Raw genomic sequence first — 17,708 nt, 5'->3', positions numbered from 1 at the left:
AAGGAAGGGCCCATATGAGCATAGTTTGAAATAGAAGGAATGAAATTACGCCTAGTGTAGTTCGAAAGCGTACAGGAATTTAATAGAAGAAGAATGAAAAAGGCTAGGGTCAGACTTGTAAGAGATTACATATTCCAACATGGTCTCCAGTGCAGTCTTTACTATTTCGATTTATAGTGACATATATCGAAAATTTTTTGATTTACTATCAGATGTGTTGAAAAAATTATGTCCAATCCCATAAATTTGTAGAAAGAATTATTTAATTTTTATTTATTTATTTTTCAAATTTAAGGATTCCTTTCATACAGAAAAGGGTTATATTTCCACCATGATAATTTTAAATTGGAAGAATTATGAGAACGCTAATTCTTCATATTTGATAACTACGCTAATTCCTTATATTATAATTAATGACCATGAATATTTTAGTTTCATTTTATTCCCTGAAATATATTTGGTTAAACCTATTTACCGAATTGTAAATATCTTGTTGTAAATAGTTTTAAAACTTATACTCTGCGAAAGTTTAAAAAATACTTACTACCTTTAAATTTAAAACTTAGTCATTAGATTCAATAGAACATATGAAAACGGAAAAATAATATTCAAAATTTCTAATTAGTTACTAAACAAATAAGGAAATAGTGATATTCACCTCATTTGAAAAGGGAGCTAAATCTTTTTCCCATTATGAATGCAGGAAAATTAGTCAATCTTCTTGAAATACCCTGTGTGTTCTTCTAGTTTTTAACGAATTGCAAAATGGATTAATTTTAAAAAATTAATTTCTTTTTTAATTATTGATTCACTATCACTTTGTAAAATTTCTCACAACGACCATACATGTTGGCGGTCTAGATATTCCGCACCAATGTTACTTTTTATTAGTAATTTGATTTTTATAAAAATGAATCTTGTTCTTCCGATTTCCACATAAAAATTTCCTCTTAAATTACAGATTTTATTATTCAAGTAATCAATACCGTAAATGACGCTGATGTATTGCTCTACATACTATCAACAAGGCATAAAGTCTGTTTCCCAGATGCTAATATACGACGAAAAGTTATCTCCATTTCTTTAATTTCATTTGTGGAAGAAGTAAATTTAAAATATATATATTTCATAATTTCTAACAAATTAACGCATTACTTTACATTAAAATATGCATAATTTTTATAAAAATTTCATTTAAATATAATGGTTCCTTAAGTAAGCTAATTTCTATCATGAAATTGATTTTTTTTATTCGTAACACGGGAGAATAAATTTCGTGTTGCATTTATACAATTACCTGTATTCAAAGCTGTATTTCAAATAAGAAATTGGTTTTGTTCCAAAAGCTACATATTTTCTCTCTCAAAAGGGCATCTTTAGTTTAGTTTGTTTTTGTCTGAATATTCAAGTTTATAAAAAAAACGTATAAATGTACTGTCAGCTCCTTTAAAAATGATAAAGATAAAAAACGCATGACTATAACTTATCGCATAATAAACTGAAATGTATTATCTTCTTCTTTATATCACTCCCTACAAAACAGAGCAGCGGGAACAAGAGGAAGTTATAAAAAATCTTGGTTGGGAAAGAAAAAAAATATTAAACTGCATAAAAACTACAGTTTGTTAAGAGAAATCAGTGTTGTGAAAGTATCTATCAAAAGATCTTTCTAACAAAAAAAAAGTGTTCCCCAGTGTTATCAATACTAAAGTCACATATGGTTACTAAAGGGGAGGGTTACTAAAGTCACATACTAAATGTAGTCAAGAACGATTTCTTTAACGTATTTTTAATACTTTGCCACGATTTTAAAATGGTTCCCCAGTGCTGTCAATGCAGATGGATGGAAACTTACTTACGAAATGTAATTACACATGAATTATTTATTGCATTTTTTAATCCTTTGCTACTTCTTTAAAATTGTTCTCCAGTGTTATCAATGCATGTGGATGGTTCTCTAAAGCCACATGCTAAATGTAAAAACACATGAATTATTTAATATATTCTTAATCCTTTGATCTTACTTTAAAATTGTTCTCCACTGTTATTAATGCATGTGGATGGTTTCTAAGGTCACATGCTAAATGTAATCAAACAAGAATTATTTCATATATTTTTTAAACCTTTTGCTTCTACTTTAAAACTATTCTCCTGTGTTATCAATACATATGGATGGTTTCTAGTCACATAATAAATGTGTTATATTCTCATTTTGAATTAACTATCTTGCTTGTGTGAAGTGTTATATTTTGACATCTTTTGAGTTCCTGGAGTAATGGAGAGACGTTACATTAGGCTTGAAAGATTTAATGAACGTTGGCTCCGGGGGTAGAGCGTTCGCTTATCAATGAGGTCAACCGGATTCGAAACCCGGCATGGCTGATCGATACGAATTCCGCACCCGACTAGCACCGACCACAGTGCTGACGTAAAATATTCTCAGTGGTAAGTGGATCGTGGGTTAGAATCCCATTACCGTCAGTCTAACCGTGAGATGTCCTCAAATTTAAAAAAAAAAAGAAAAGAAAAAAAAAACTACGATCGATTGTAATACTGATTACACGTATACTGAGTCATTTGTTTGAGGTAATCACTAACGGAAAATTTCTTTGATAAACAGAGCGGAACCACTTTTTAAATTTATATATGGATCTCAGAAATTTCAGAAACGTATTTTCACGTGACCCGCTGGCAAAGTGTTAACAAAAATTTGAAATGCAAAATTTCATTGAAATTTTAAAGCACACGTGTATAATATTTATTGACCAGAAAAATGGTATTTTAAAATTTTATTGCAAATATATAACACGATAAGTAAAAAATATACTCTTCAGACAATGAAATAAATTCAGTGGATTCAATGATTTAATAAATGTTATTAATACAAAATTAGCCGAACTTTCTACTGTTTAAAGCTCAAATTACACATAAGAAAAATCAATAGCATAAAAATGTTGTTGTATTAATATGAAACGAGAATATTAAAATTTTATCACGAAATTCAGTTTAAACAGCCTGCATTGTATTAAAAAAATAGAAAGGCATTAATAATAAAAGTTGAAAAACAAATCAAATAAACACACATATAAGAACTACAAGCATTACTAAAAGAAGTCTAATGTAAATATTAAGTCATCAAAGTTGAAAAAATAAACATTTGATATTTTTTCTTTTTCGAAAAAAATATCGATTATCTTTCAAGTGATAAAAAATGATGTTTTATAGAGTACCAGAGCCTCTAAATAGAATATCAAGGGTAATTTTAAAACATAACCTATCTCAAAAACACTAAAAGATAATTCTTAGAAATCTGAAATGCATAAACATAGAAGATATATTACTTATTCTGAAACTGCAATGTATTTTATGTTTTAATACAAACTTTTTAATATAAAACTCTTTTAAATATAATGATAAGATAATATTTACAATTTTAATTAATTTTTTTTACTGAAAGCTAATTGCAAGTTGATGCTAAATGTACATATAACAATATATGTTAGGTTTTAATAAAAAAAAACTTTTATAATATATAATAATTTTGAACAATAAAATAATGTCTGCAATTTTAATATAAAAAAATTTCAAACGCTAATTTCAAATGCTGAAGACGGATTACAGTATTAATATTTTTATACAAAATAATTAATAAAATTTGAATTTAAATTCTTAAAAATGATTTTTTCACAACATAATATTTATAGTTAAATTAAAAATTTAAAACATAAATTTAAAAAAAAATTTAATGCCTCTAAAAAATTGCATTAAACACTTAAAATAATTTCATTATCTTTATAAAAAATATTAAAAATATTAGTTCCTATCTCCCATGTTTAAGCTTCAGTTTTAATCATTTCAAAATAATACCAAAACATTACATTCTTCAATTGAAATCTAACAATTTTATAACTTCCTCAATGACAATGAAAAGCTCTATTTTCCGTTGTTAAACATTTGATTAAATGCAAAGTAAACTACAGTTAGCCATTTGTATTGGCTATCTAATATTAATAAAATTAAACATATAAGTTTTCGTACAATAATTAAATAAAAAAATACTAATTACAATACTTAAATATCGTATTCAAAGATTTTTAAGTTCAAGTTAGCTTTAAATTCAAAGTATTTAAAATTTTATCAATGCTGTAAAATACAAAAACTTTTCTTTGGTAAATCAGTATTTGAATTCAATAAACAAAGATTAAACAATACACTTACACAATTGAGCACTTGAACTCGAGAAGAGAAGCGATTATGCTCTAAAGGGATTTAAATTTACCTACGATGACGTCACTCACCTGCAGGCATCAAATTAGCAACAGGAAAATATGTAAAAACATTTTTATCTGAATACTACATAAGATAAAAACTGCTTTAGTACCGTATTATAATATGCAAGTTCAAAAAAAAATTGCAAAAAGGCAGCTTCTTGTAGCTAGAAATGCTAGTGTTGAACAAGTAAACACAAAATAATGGTAATCGCTAACTAAATAATGACAGATGAAAATTAAAATTATTTATGTAGTAAATTAACAAAATATAGAAAAATAGAAAGCAATACCATAAAGACAGAACGCTTTTATAATTTTCAGTTAAAAGTATGTTTTGCTATGCTGATAGAGCAGTATGTAAGTTCACTCAGAGAATGTTAGAGCTAAGAACACAAGCATTTAAGAACTTTATAATGGACAATGTAATATTAATCCAATTTTCTTTTATGTCAAAAAAAATTTGAAAATTTACTGATATTTTAATTGCTAATTCCAGATTGTCAATGATTTATCAACTTATTCAAAGATTTTAAATTATTGTCTATTATATATGAAAATAAGTCCTCTAGTAATAATGATTTCTCATTTAAGCCTATCATGCTCGAAACAAATGCTCCTGGAACACTTTATCTGGATCAATTTTTATTGTTCAAACTTGACAAACTTTCAGGACTCGCTATCGAAAGTGAAGTATTTAGCACATCCACGAGTCTATTAATATGTAAGACTGAAGGGTGATCAGCGCCGAAAACTGCCTTTCGTTTCTGAACATTTTTCTTCAAAACCTTGATTGCCTCGAGATGTTTGCAGTGTTCTTTTAATAAGATGCCCAACTGTCTTTCAGTATCTAATGTATCCACATGATTCCAACCTAAAGTTTCTTCTTGTCTGCTTAGAACATCTTGCAAACCTTTCAGAGCTTCATCGGATTTTGTTTGAAAGCATAAAGCAGTGTTTAAGTTATACAACACTCTGCAAGTATCTGAGTGAGACTCTCCCAGTAGTTTCTTTCTTGACTCGTAGACACTCTTGAAAAAAGGAATAGCTTCATCGTACTTACGAGAAAGAAGTAAAGTTTGTCCAATATTATTTTGAGAAATTAGAGTTCTATAATCATTTGTGCCATATAATTTCGAAAATCTCTCAAAAACTGTTCTATTTGCATTCAATGCTTCTTCGTGTCGGCCAAGACCATTCAAAACCAAAGCCATATCTGATAAAGTTTGTAGAACATCAAAATTATTTAATCCAAAAATCTGTTCGAGCTTGGGGTATAAGTCTTCTAAGATCTTTATAGCTTCGGAATTGCGTTCCAATCTGTGTAGAATAAGAGCTATAAATCCTCGCGTTTTTAAAGTTTCTGCATGATCCTTACCGAAGTTTGTTTCCTTAATTTTAAGTATATCCTTACAAATATTAAGCGCTTCAGAATGGTTTTGCTGCTTATAGAGTGTTGTAGCTATATTCTCCTTAGTTGCCAACACGGCAGGATTTTCAGAGTCTAAAATTTGTTCTTTTTTCTTAAGCAACTCTGTTTCTAACTTCAATGCTGTGTCATATTGTTCTCTTGCCTTACATCCACCAGAAACAAAATTAATGAACTCGCTATCTTTGCAAATGATGCGTTGTAACTCAGTTATGAAGGGAAAGTTACAACAGATAGCCGAAGTTAATAGGGTTTTCTTTTCTCCATTCTTAGCGTTAAACGTCGCCTTCATGATATTGCTCGAGAGCGATTCCTTCAGATTCTTTATAACTTCACAACTGCCTTCACAGACATTTCGAAACGAATCATCAATCAATTTCAACAAATTGATAATATCACGGTTCTGAGTTAAATCCAGGGGAACTTTCTTGGTTTTTGACAAAACATTGTACACAGCGCCACTTTCTAACAAACTTTTAACAACTTCAAAATTGTTAAATTTGCACGCATAATGAAGAGGCGTATAACCTTCACCACACAACGAATTAGGATTCCCTTTGTTTTCCAATAAAATTTCAACTATTTCGTTATAGCCTTTCCATGCTGCGTAATGAAGAGGTGAAACTTTTTTTGAATTTTTGGCATTAACGCAAACTCCTTCCTTAATAAGAGATTTAATCCTTGTTACATCATTCTTTTTAACAGATCGAAAAAGAATCGTTATCCGCGATAGTATTAACTTTACATTTGTATTGTCCACATTGGGTGATTCTGCTTCAGGAATTAGTATATCAGTACGATTGTAAATAGCTCCATTATCCAATAAGACTTTCAGTACATCCTCGAAACCCAACACCGAAGCTACATGAAGAGGTGTCACTCCGTCATCGTCAGAATCATTTACATCCAGTTCTTTCTCAATCAAATATTTAACGATGTCCGATCGACCTGATTGAGCTGCATAATGAAGAAGAGTCTTGTTGGAACAACTGCGTTCTTCCAAGCTTTTATCGTTATGATTGATTAAGTATTGCAAAATGTGTAAATGTCCGTCTCTGGCTGCTATGTGAATGGGTTTTGAACCAGATGAATTAGGCAAATTTGCTGAAGCTCCTTCATCAATTAAGAACTTGACTATATCTAAATTGCCAAAATTCGTTGCTATATGTAATAAAGTAAAATCCCCGTTACCTGGGGCATTTAAGTTTATATTTCGAGTTTTGCAAATTAGTTTCATAATATTCAAACGATTACTTGAAGCAGCAAATTCAATTGGTCTTCGATTGTCACTATCTAAAATGTTTATGTCCACTTCTCTGTTTAGCAATATTTCTACGGTTCTGTAATGACCTTGAGCAACTGCAAAGTGTAACGGGAAGGATGAACACTTGCATGTTTTGTTAATATCAGCTCCATTATCTATTAAAAGAGTAACAATATCATCGTATCCATTACTAATAGCAAGGGCCAAAGACTTTTCGAGATCTCCATTTAGTTTTGTTTGTAAAGTTACTTTATTAGCTAAAAAAGCTGAAATTACAATTTTGAGACCTTTAGCTGTAGCTAGTTGCAGGAGTGTATCATGTTTTCCATTAAACTGCTTTCTGACATCAGTTCCCTTTCTCTGGAGAAGAATTTGACAAACATCTTGAGATGAACACTGAATAGCTTTGTAGAGTGGATCCCCAGCATTTATATCAGCTCCATTACGGATCAGAAGACGAACATTTTCAGTGCAATTACGTTTTGAAGCTATACACAACGCAGTGTCCCCATAGGATGTCACTGAATTAATAGAACTTCTGGAATTTTCGATAATTAGTTTCACACACTCAAAATGATCTCCTTCGGCAGCATAATGCAGCGGTGTATATCCCGCGTCATCTGGTACATCTATGTTTGTAGAAATATCAAATAAATATCTGACTATTTCGACATTACCTACTATGCAAGCTATGTGCAAAGGAGTTTGCTTAGAATTGTTCTTCTTTTCAACATCTGCCCCTTTACTAACGAGAATTTTAAAAATGTTCAATCGGTCAGTATTAGAAGGGCGAATTGTTTTGTTATTATCGATAATTTCTCTGGGTATTTGTATTTTTGATGGACAACAACCGATAATTTCTATATTTCGCGAAGGAACAGAAGCACAAACATGCAACAGAGAATGTCCGTCGTCGTGAGTTGAAAAAATGTCAGCTCCTGATTGTAGGAGAAGGGTAACAGCTGTTAAATTGCCTGACTTTATGGCTAGACTAAGAGGAGTTTGACCATGTCCATCTCTGCAGTTAATGTCTACACCATATTCTATTAAACGCTTCAAAATTACATTAGAACCACGTATGATGCTTACATGAAGAAGAGAGAATCCATCAGGTCTGATAGTTTTGAAAGGTGCACACTTTTCAATCAAATAATTAACTATATCAATATCACCATTATAAACTGCATATTCTAAAATAGAAGCGCCATTCCATGTGATGTATTGACTATTGACATCATGTTCTAACAATACCTTCAATGCGTTTAAATGTTTTTCTCTTATGGCGAAATGTAAAGGTGAATGTCGCCCATCATCTAAAGCATTTGAGTCAGCACCTTTGTAGAGTAAAAATTTAACTATTTCACTATGTCCTTTTTCAACGGCTTTATGTAAAGCTGTCTGATTTTCTACGTTTCTTGCATGTATGTCAGCTCCCTTCGACTGTAATGCTTTAACAATCTCTAAGTGGCCAAAGAAAGCGGATAAATGCAAAGGTGTCGATCTCCGCTCATTAGTTGCAGAATTTACATCAACTTCTTTATCGATAAAATAAAGAACCAATTCCAAAGATCCTTTTTCAGAGGCAGTGTGTAGTAAAGTAAAACCATCATAGATTCGAACCAAATTTACATTTTTAACATCCCGAAGAAACAATTTAGCAATCTTAACTCTGCTATAGAACACTGCTCGATGTAAAGGCGTCATGAATAATGCATCCCTTGCACAAGTGTTGGCCTTATGATACAGCAAAGTTTCGACTACTCCAAAACAATCATTTTCCACAGCAAGGTGAAGTGGTGTATTGTTTTTATCACAAACTTCGTTGACTGGCATTACTAAATTTCTTATGAGGTAATCAACTATATCTTTGGAACCCGAAGCAGCAGCTATATGAAGAATGCTTCGATTATAAAAGTCCTTAGCCTTGTAGTCAATTCCGTAATCGATGAGAGTCAAAAGAATCTCAAGATTAGAAGATTGAGCTGCATAATGCAAAGTGGTCATTGAATTATTATCTCTTCCATATACGTCCCCTCCTTTTCTAATCCAAAGATCCATTTCTTCTATGGAGCCACTTGATAATGACAAAAATAATTTGTTTTGAGTTTTTAAATAAGAAATATATTTGAATTGGGAATGCGCATTGGAGTTTTCTATTGCCTGCTTAACCCACGATTTCTTTCTTTTTTTGCGAACATCTTGTTTGGTAAGTTTGACAGCAAACAGAAACAGAGATTGAACGATGTTTACTAAAATATCCCCCAAAGCATTTCCGTGTGCAAGATGATTTCTTAATTCTTTACTTACTAACAATGGATATTCAGAGTCCAAAGATATTTGATTAGTTACTAAATAACTTTTTGAGTTTTTTAAACCGGATAAAATGGACAATACCAGCATTTCAACTTCGACCTGGAGAGTAATATTATTTTTAAAACTGATAAATGTATCAATTTGGGTTTCAGACAGATTATGCTTGTCAATCAATTCTTTTAAAGCTGTCATGTCAACTTGCACAGATGAAATATGATTTGAGTCAACTGTTTGCTTGATTTGTTCAGAATTTTGTTTCAAATAACTGTCCCTCAATTCGCAAAGATATTGAGCTTCTTGTTGTCCATTTCCTGAAACATAATATATTTTTTGAATCAAGCAGCATAACGTGAATAAATCATCCTTATTTATTCGGTGTTGAACGTTCTTTAAGATTTCTCCCGATAAGGTTCCGACTTCTTTCAATTTTTCTGATTTCATTTGTGGGATCAAATAGTCCAGCGCACGTCTTGTAAGTTTCTGAAAAACAAAAATTGCGTAATCATCTATGTTGCTATCAGATGCGTGAATAGGAGCAAGCGTTGCAATGAGTTTCTGATACATCAATTGTGAATTTTCATAACTATGTTTGTTAGAATTTATTATCTCATCTATTTTACGAAAGAGATTTTCTTCGAAATGCGTTTTTACGTCAAGAATTTTCCTAAATTCAAAAGTTAGTCTTTCCAACTCTGATGTATTGGTGTTCGTCAGCAAATCACGTGATAGCCAATCTTGTATACTTGAGATTCGCAGCATCTGAAATATTTCTCTCAATCTATCGATGTCTTCGCAATCGCATATCTTTTCCAACAGAGCTATGATGGATTTGCACTTAATTTCATTGAGAACTGAGGTGATTCCGTGGTGTATGTTCTTTAAATCTTTCTGAACAGATGCGTAAAATTCAGCACCGTAAATTTCAATCATTTCTTTACATTTGGACAGTGGAAAACCATGAGAAAAAGAATTGCGCAATGCAATTAAAATCTTATTAGTTTCAGGAGGTAAAAACGACATCAAGTAGTTGCTCGTAGCAGATGATAGCTTCGGCGATTCCAAGGTGTTTTTTAAATTTTCGCCCATGACTTGTAGTGCTCTTATGATGACCGTTTGGCCACTTTTTTCAAGTGGATTAACTTCACTGGCTATATCTATATACTTTTTAATAATATTAAGAGATTCACTATCTCGGATTAACTCATGGTTGCGATAAAAATCTTTAAGAGAAGGATAATTTTCAGTGATGCATTTAACCACATAATCACGTTTTTTGTAACGAATTGCACTCAAATTTTTTAAGCTCACTTTGCCGACGTGATTGGTTTCTTTCATTAAACAGTCTATAAAATTACCAAGATAAGCAACGAGGTCAGTTCTTAGCACGAAACAACTGTGATAGTTTCCCCGGTGATTTAAATAACGCACATAAGAAATAAGGTGGTACTCCATTTCTTCCCAAGGAATTCTGTCGTACGTGGACTTAAGCCACTTTTTAAGAATGAAAATATTCAGGCACGCTTGTTTCGCCAGGAAAATTGTCTCCGATTCAGAACCTGGATAATTTTCAGCTTCCTTAATCATGTTATAACAATCTGAAATTAGTGATATTCTTTCGTTGATATCATCATGCGAATAAATCACTTGGCTATTAAAGAGTTTATTCTCGAAATACAAGTTCAGTAGAGTACTGTGCACGAAAAGCTGCATCTCCATTGATATATCAACGTTTTTCAAATTCAACTCATAGTAATTCTTCGACAAAATAGAGTATAATTCAACTGGACGGGAAGAAAAATAGTCTCCTGGCCATTTTTTTATTAAGACTTCAAGAAGATTCTTATTTCCAGATCGCAACGCGTAGTAAAATGCATTGTGGCATTCTTCATCGGTATCAGCTGGGAAAGGTAAGGCTCCGCTTACTTTAAGGAAAAGGTCATCGATGATTGTGCAAGAGTCACTGAATATATTGTCTAGAATTTCTACTCGATTATACTTGGAAGCAATTATAGTTACATTTGGTGTGTTGAAGGTAGTATTTTGAGATTCAAAATATTTAGGTAAATCAGGAATTTCACTAGCATCATTTAGCAACGCCAACAGATGGGATAATTTTTTAAAGTTGGCCTTGTTGTTAGTTTCTATGGCGACTCTTAAACTTTTGAAAATTTCCATGTAAACGAGGATACGATTCATTTCATCGAATTTTAGATACTGTTGTACAGCTTCGTTGTCTGATAGTTTTAATAGATGCAGTAAAGAAATATCCATTTCTAGATCTCTCTTATAACTAGGTAGCCTTTTAAACCTAAGAAAGATAAAGAAAAAAGCATCTAATTATTACGGTTACGTTATAAAAATCATGAACTATAACAACGATCATGGTCTACCTGCAAGAGAGAGACAAGTTAAGTAGTAATAGAGTTTTAGCTTTTCATTTATGTCAAACGATAGCATAAAGAATTGTCAGTATTAAATCATGTTTTTTTGAGGGCGACTCAGTTTCAAATACCAGCTGTATAAATTATAGTCTGATATGCTGTTACCAGGGGTGATTGTGAGCTCAAGTCAAATTCCGGAAAATTTCTTGAGTTAAAAAAAAAGAAAAAAGTTTAAATCGAAAAATTAGAAAAAAATTTAAACAAGGTTTTTTCCTTTTTCTAAATATTTCCTCTACAAAAAATGATTAATAGAAATCAATAAAAAAAATGTATTGATCTGTACGGGGAAATGGAACACTGATATCAGTAAAGTAGATCAGTACAATGGACTGGTCATGATACATTGAATATTGAATAAATATTGATAGATGTATTGACAGAATACCTAACTGATCAGCATCTATTGATACAAGTACCTCACTGATGTCAGTAGGCATCAGTTGAAGTGTGAAATACAGACAAGTATAAACCAATAGAGTACCTACTGATCAATATCTATTGATACCAATACACTGCTGTTATCAGTTGAAGTATCAATAGAAACAAGTACAGACCAATAAAATTCTATTGATCAATATCTATTGATACCAGTACACTAGTAATATCAGTTGAAATATCAATGGGAACAAGTACAGACCAATAGAATACCCTACGGTTCAACATCTACTGATACCAATACACTACTGATATCAGTTGACATCAGTTGAAATGTCAATAGAAGCAAGTACAGACCAATAGAATTCTATTGATACCAATAAATGTTTTTATTGATTTCTATTGATCATTTTTTGTAGAGTCCTTAGTTTACTTAAAATATATTTAAAATTTTACACATACCTATACCATTTACACATACCAATGATTACTTGGAGAAGTAATTAAAATTTACAAATATATCTTTCTTTCTTGAGTTTATGATTATAATAACTTTACTGTTAAAAATGAATATTAATCTTGAATATAAGCTTATAAAGTATCTCTCTGGCTCACCCTTACCAACAAATAGAATAAACTGTGTTTTTAAGTTCCACCTTTGAAAGTTTGATTTCCGGAAACTTTTGTGATCAATGATTTTGTGAAAAGTCTGAACCTTAGATCTACGCAGCACAATCAGCCCTGCTGTTACTCACTATGCCTTCTCGTTCCACGAGCTATCGTTCGGGATTTTACTACTTGGGATTGAGAAATGGACTTTCCGGGCTATTTCATCCACAGAACTGTTATTCAGGACTTCAAATGGATGACGGATCAAAGTTAAAATTGCAACCTAGCGTTTATGGTATATGCGTTATCTTTATAGTCCTCTATAAAGACAAGTTTCTCAATATTTTATGCACGAGTTTGAAACTTTTGAGTTATGTTCAAAAATACTATTGCGAAAATATTGCTAGTTTAATGCTTAAATACACTTATTAATTAGCCTGATCTTTGAAGAATTAAAAAAAAATTCTATAAAATTGCTACATTTTGATTTAAAATTTCGTGTAAGTGCTCTTGAAACAATGTCCGTATTAAAAAAACCCCCATTAATTTATCGATTTGCCAAGAAAATAACCTTATAAAGAAACTTATACTTCAAGCGTGTCTTTTTCAAACTATAAAAAATACAACAAAATAAACCCAAATAGTGTTGTTACCATTTTTCTTTCATATTAAATGCGAAAACTTTAAGTTTTGAATATCTAAAATTCTGCAGAAAATTGATTAAGAAATATAATAATCTGGATGTTGAAGATTTTTTTAGCAAATTGATGACAAACCAGAATATCACAATTATTTGATTATAGTTTGTTTAGTCGTTTGTGTAATTTTTGTTTCAGTTTGATGTTTTGTTATCATAAAGGTTTTAATTTAAATTATGAAAATAAAATCATACAATTTGTAATATAGGTGTACAACAAACTATTTTTTTTCTATTCTGTTAAATTGCGCATACACCATCATGCAGGCTACGATTTCCTGATAGGGGAATCAATTATGTTAGAACTGTGTAAATACCTAAGAGGGTGGTATTGTTAGTTAAATTTTCATCTGCTTGAGCACTGTCTATACGTTATGTTTTTCACATTGCAATATTTACTTCACAATTTATGTTTCAATAAAACTTTTCATTTTCCGGCAACTGTTTTTCGCTTCCTCAAGTTCAACAAACAACAGTTGGTAGCGGACTGAAAGGTTACGAATCATCAAGAAAAATGATTTAGCTTTTGGAATTATATAAAGTTCATACCGACTACTTTTCATCATTGGTCAATGGAATAGAACCTTTTTTGAACTTGAAAAGACTGATGTTGACTTTAACTGACGAATCTCTGACTGACCCAGCTAAATTAACCATTTAGGAGACTACAAATCAAGAGACAGTTTCTTAAATAAAATTATCACTGTTCCAGGAGCAAGCTTTGCAATATGCCGAATAAAAGATTGCAAAGGCAGACTAGAATTTAAGCGACATACACTGGGCTCGAAAAAGGTAGAAAGTTTGGCTCGGGTAACCGGACTTAAGAGCTTAGAGACGCTGGATTTGGATGCCGTGACTGATTATATTGTTCGAATCAAAGGACTAGCTACAAAATGTGCTACCCTAGGATTAAAAATATGTGATAGGGAGTTAGTGTTTTAGACGGTCAGAGATCTAACTGATCTAATAAATCAAACAAGTGCTGAAAACTCAACGGAAAAAGTCGATAGAAGAAATTTTACGGGAAGAGGAAAAGGATTTAATTCCAAAATTTCACTGACAAAAGAATTCAGACTCAGCGTATGCAACCCAGAAGAAAGTTTATTTAGGAAGTCTTGTTTGTAGACGGCCTGGACAATTAGAGTAAATTTTATTCTAAAGTACAAGAAATGGTGATTGATAGACACTACATACCTTCGACAAGAAGAGTAATAGCTCATAGAAAGTCTGATTTTCAAGATACTTTGGCATCCAATAGTTCTCCGGATAACTTCGCTACGTCTTCCTTAGTGCAACAAGGAGTAATTCACGAATGTTGGATCCTGGACAGCGGGGCTACATCTCACATGTGTAAAGACAAATGTTGGTTTGAGTCTCTGGAGTTGAATGACAGTAAAATATATGAAGCAGGTAAGACATTGGATACAGAAGGTAAGGGATTAGTTAAAGCAATTTCATTGAGTAATATTACAAAACTTGTTATGAGTAATGCATTGTGTGTTCCAGAATTACGACAAAATTTAGTTGAGTTAATTGTTTAATGGAGAAAGGTTATTATGTTAAATCTAATTCAAACTCAGTTTTAAAGATTGCTCCTAACGGATGTTTAGTTTTAAAAGCTTTAAAAGTAAATAATAGACTAGAAATTAAGTTACTTTCCGAATGTCTCGGAATTAAATGTAATATGGCACAAAAGAGTATGTCACTTAAACCCCGAAAATAAACGCACAAATAAATGTGTTAAGTGTTAAATTTAAAAGTTATTATGAATTAACATGTGAATCTCGTGATATCAGTAAAATTATTAGAAAACTCATCCTAGCTTTTTGTTGTTGTTTCTCAATATCAGCAACCTGCTTGGCGAAACCAAGCGAATTTAAGGCAGAGGGCACGTTTCCTGCTTTTCAGAGGCGCCATCTATGGCCAAGAATACGCATTCAACCAAACACTCGTCACAGCCCGTTTACAGGGCGGATCCATTCATTCATTCATAGATCATAATTTTGACTGTACCAGAGAACGATTAGTCTCCGATTCAGTACCAGCAGAGGTAATGATTTGTAATTGGAACTTGGAGGACTTTGTAACCATACAGATTTAACATGCACTAGTCACCGTTTACAACACGGAGAGTTTTCGGCATACGGACTTCACTAATTTTTGGACAAGGAATAAACGCCGTACCAACCAGACTATCCCGGAACTTCTTAGCTTTTTAATTCCCAAAATTTCATCAATTTTAGTTTTGATGCATGGCGACTTAGTGAAAAATGATCATTGATTTAAGATGAAATCGTCGTTTTTGGACTATTAAAAAGTGATTAACTGAAAAGCAGAGTTAGAAATTCCTGCATTGCAATTCCTTCATATTATAAATATCGAGAATTCAAAAACTAAGTGGAAAAAGGTTGAGAGGAAACAATGATCATCAAAAATTGAATATTGTGTTTGTTACTTAAGTGCTAAAAATTAGGCAGCTTTACCATAACTATATAATAACTATAAACGATCAGTTTCCCGTAAAGAAATAGAACATAATACAAGTTTCATTTAATTGATTAAAGGCAGGAACAACACTGAAGAATGTTGCATTCATACAGGTACTTAATCTTTCTTAATTTGGGTTTGGGAATTTCAAATCTAAAATTAGTTTTGTTTTGAAAGCTACAGAATTTTTCAAAATGAGATTTCTAGTTTATTTTATTTTTGTATTAATGTATACAGTTTTTATTGAATGTATAGGTTTATGCACTTGTCTATGCCTTTACAAATAACACTTTAAAAAAAACATAATCTTAATGTTTTGCCTACTTTTTATGACTCTTCATGTAGCAGAGAAGTGGGGACACTTAGTATCCACTCGAGATAATGCAAAAAATTCCTGGTTAGGAATATAATATTGAATTGCATAAAAACTGTTGCTTGTATCGAGAAACCGATTGCATATTTAATAGCAGCGACCCGGGAATAAATCTAAGATCCGTGCAAAATTTTCATGCGAGTGTAATAAAAAAAATAAAAAAATGTTCCCTAGTACAATTAATAAATAAAAACTTAGCACACTGATTGAAGTTACTTTCAATAAGTTTTTATTTATAATACAATTATAATGAGTAGCAAAAGAGTTTGTATTGAAAAAAAAAATAATTGTAGCAACTGGTGTTTCATGCGTTACATTTTCTGTGAATTTTTTTTACATCGATGCGGAAAGAGAGTTTTATTTCTATTAACTTCATTTTTGCTAAGATTAAAAAAATAATAATAAAGGATGGATGACAAAGAGCAGACTATAAATTCGCTGCCTATTTTAACATCTATTAGCATACGCGTTTATAACCATTCCATCTACTGATAGACAAAACAAAGATATTCAAAACAGGAGAAGAGTTGTATTTGAACAATCAAATCAATATGTGAACAATTGTATCAAAGAAAATCGGCGTTGTAATTTAATATTCACAGAATTATTTTCTCATTCTGCGGTTAATACAGGGAAGCATTTTTTTCGCCACAAGTTCTAATTTTTGCCACAAGACTTATAATAAATCTATGATGAGGGGTTATTTTTTTTTTACTTTTCATAGAAACTTGCGTGTCCAAGGAGACGTGTTATATAACTTTCTTTTTGCGTCCAGTCTACAATTCTTGGCGTACTTGCTCATCGTACCAAATCAATCACTTTGACTTATGATGTACCACTAGTTCCTAAAATTTTGCCAGATCCTTGCTGTACCCGGCTGTCAGAGAAAGTTGGATCTTTTACCTTATTCCGGGTACATTTGGATTTATGACTGGGTCAGTTCGCTAATTTACAATCCAGCGGCGTTTAACAACTCGTTATCTTTTTTGGAGATTATTCTCTTACAAGGGAAACTAGGGAAGTGTGACTCGCCAATTTTGAAATAAACTAGTGGGATGTATGAAGAATAATTTTAGGGGGCAACATTCCTTTCGGCCCATAGAAGGTCCTGTGAGAGATAAAAAATATATTCAATGTATAGAAAAATCAGTATTTTATAACTTCAATGCGGACCATTAGTTATCATAATTATCTCATACTCCAATTAATTTTGTGGTACTTTTACGTACTATATAATGCATATTTATTGTTAAATTGATTTCGGAAATTTTATATGTCTGTAGTTTTTCAGAAAAATCTGTTAGGTTAATTTAAAAAAAAAATTGACATCAAATTTTTTTTCTCCAGAAATTTTCCAAATTAATTGGAGTACGTAATTGCAAATCAATAAATTAATTAATGAATAATTATTAATTAATTAATAATTATTTAATAATTAATTAATAATTAATA

At 31.4% G+C, this 17,708-nt stretch overlaps 1 protein-coding gene across 1 annotated transcript; it reads right to left on the bottom strand.

Annotated features, from left to right (window-relative positions):
- Window positions 1-3,597: 3,597 nt before the first annotated feature.
- On the bottom strand, window positions 3,598-14,769 carry LOC122270295 (uncharacterized). Its single transcript, XM_043047071.3, has 2 exons — window positions 14,591-14,769; window positions 3,598-11,582 (listed from the first exon to the last, which is right to left on the bottom strand). The coding sequence occupies exons 1-2, from the start codon at window positions 14,614-14,616 to the stop codon at window positions 4,907-4,909; spliced, it is 6,702 nt and encodes a 2,233-aa protein (XP_042903005.2). The 5' UTR covers window positions 14,617-14,769; the 3' UTR covers window positions 3,598-4,906.
- Between the last annotated feature and the right edge of the window lie 2,939 nt (window positions 14,770-17,708).

Source organism: Parasteatoda tepidariorum, chromosome 5 (genome assembly GCF_982258835.1).
Source record: "Parasteatoda tepidariorum strain Cologne lab strain chromosome 5, Ptep-v5.0, whole genome shotgun sequence".
Lineage (NCBI taxonomy): Eukaryota > Metazoa > Arthropoda > Arachnida > Araneae > Theridiidae > Parasteatoda > Parasteatoda tepidariorum.
Note: the sequence above shows the minus strand (reverse complement) of the source record. Positions and strands in the feature narration are given on the sequence as shown.

Excerpts from the sequence above, each read along its gene's own strand:
- LOC122270295 (XM_043047071.3), bottom strand. The coding sequence starts at position 14,616 with ATGAGCTATTACTCTTCTTGTCGAAG. Across the intron at positions 11,583-14,590 it reads TATTACTCTTCTTGTCGAAG|GTTTAAAAGGCTACCTAGTT; the intron begins GTATGTAGTGTC and ends TATCTTTCTTAG.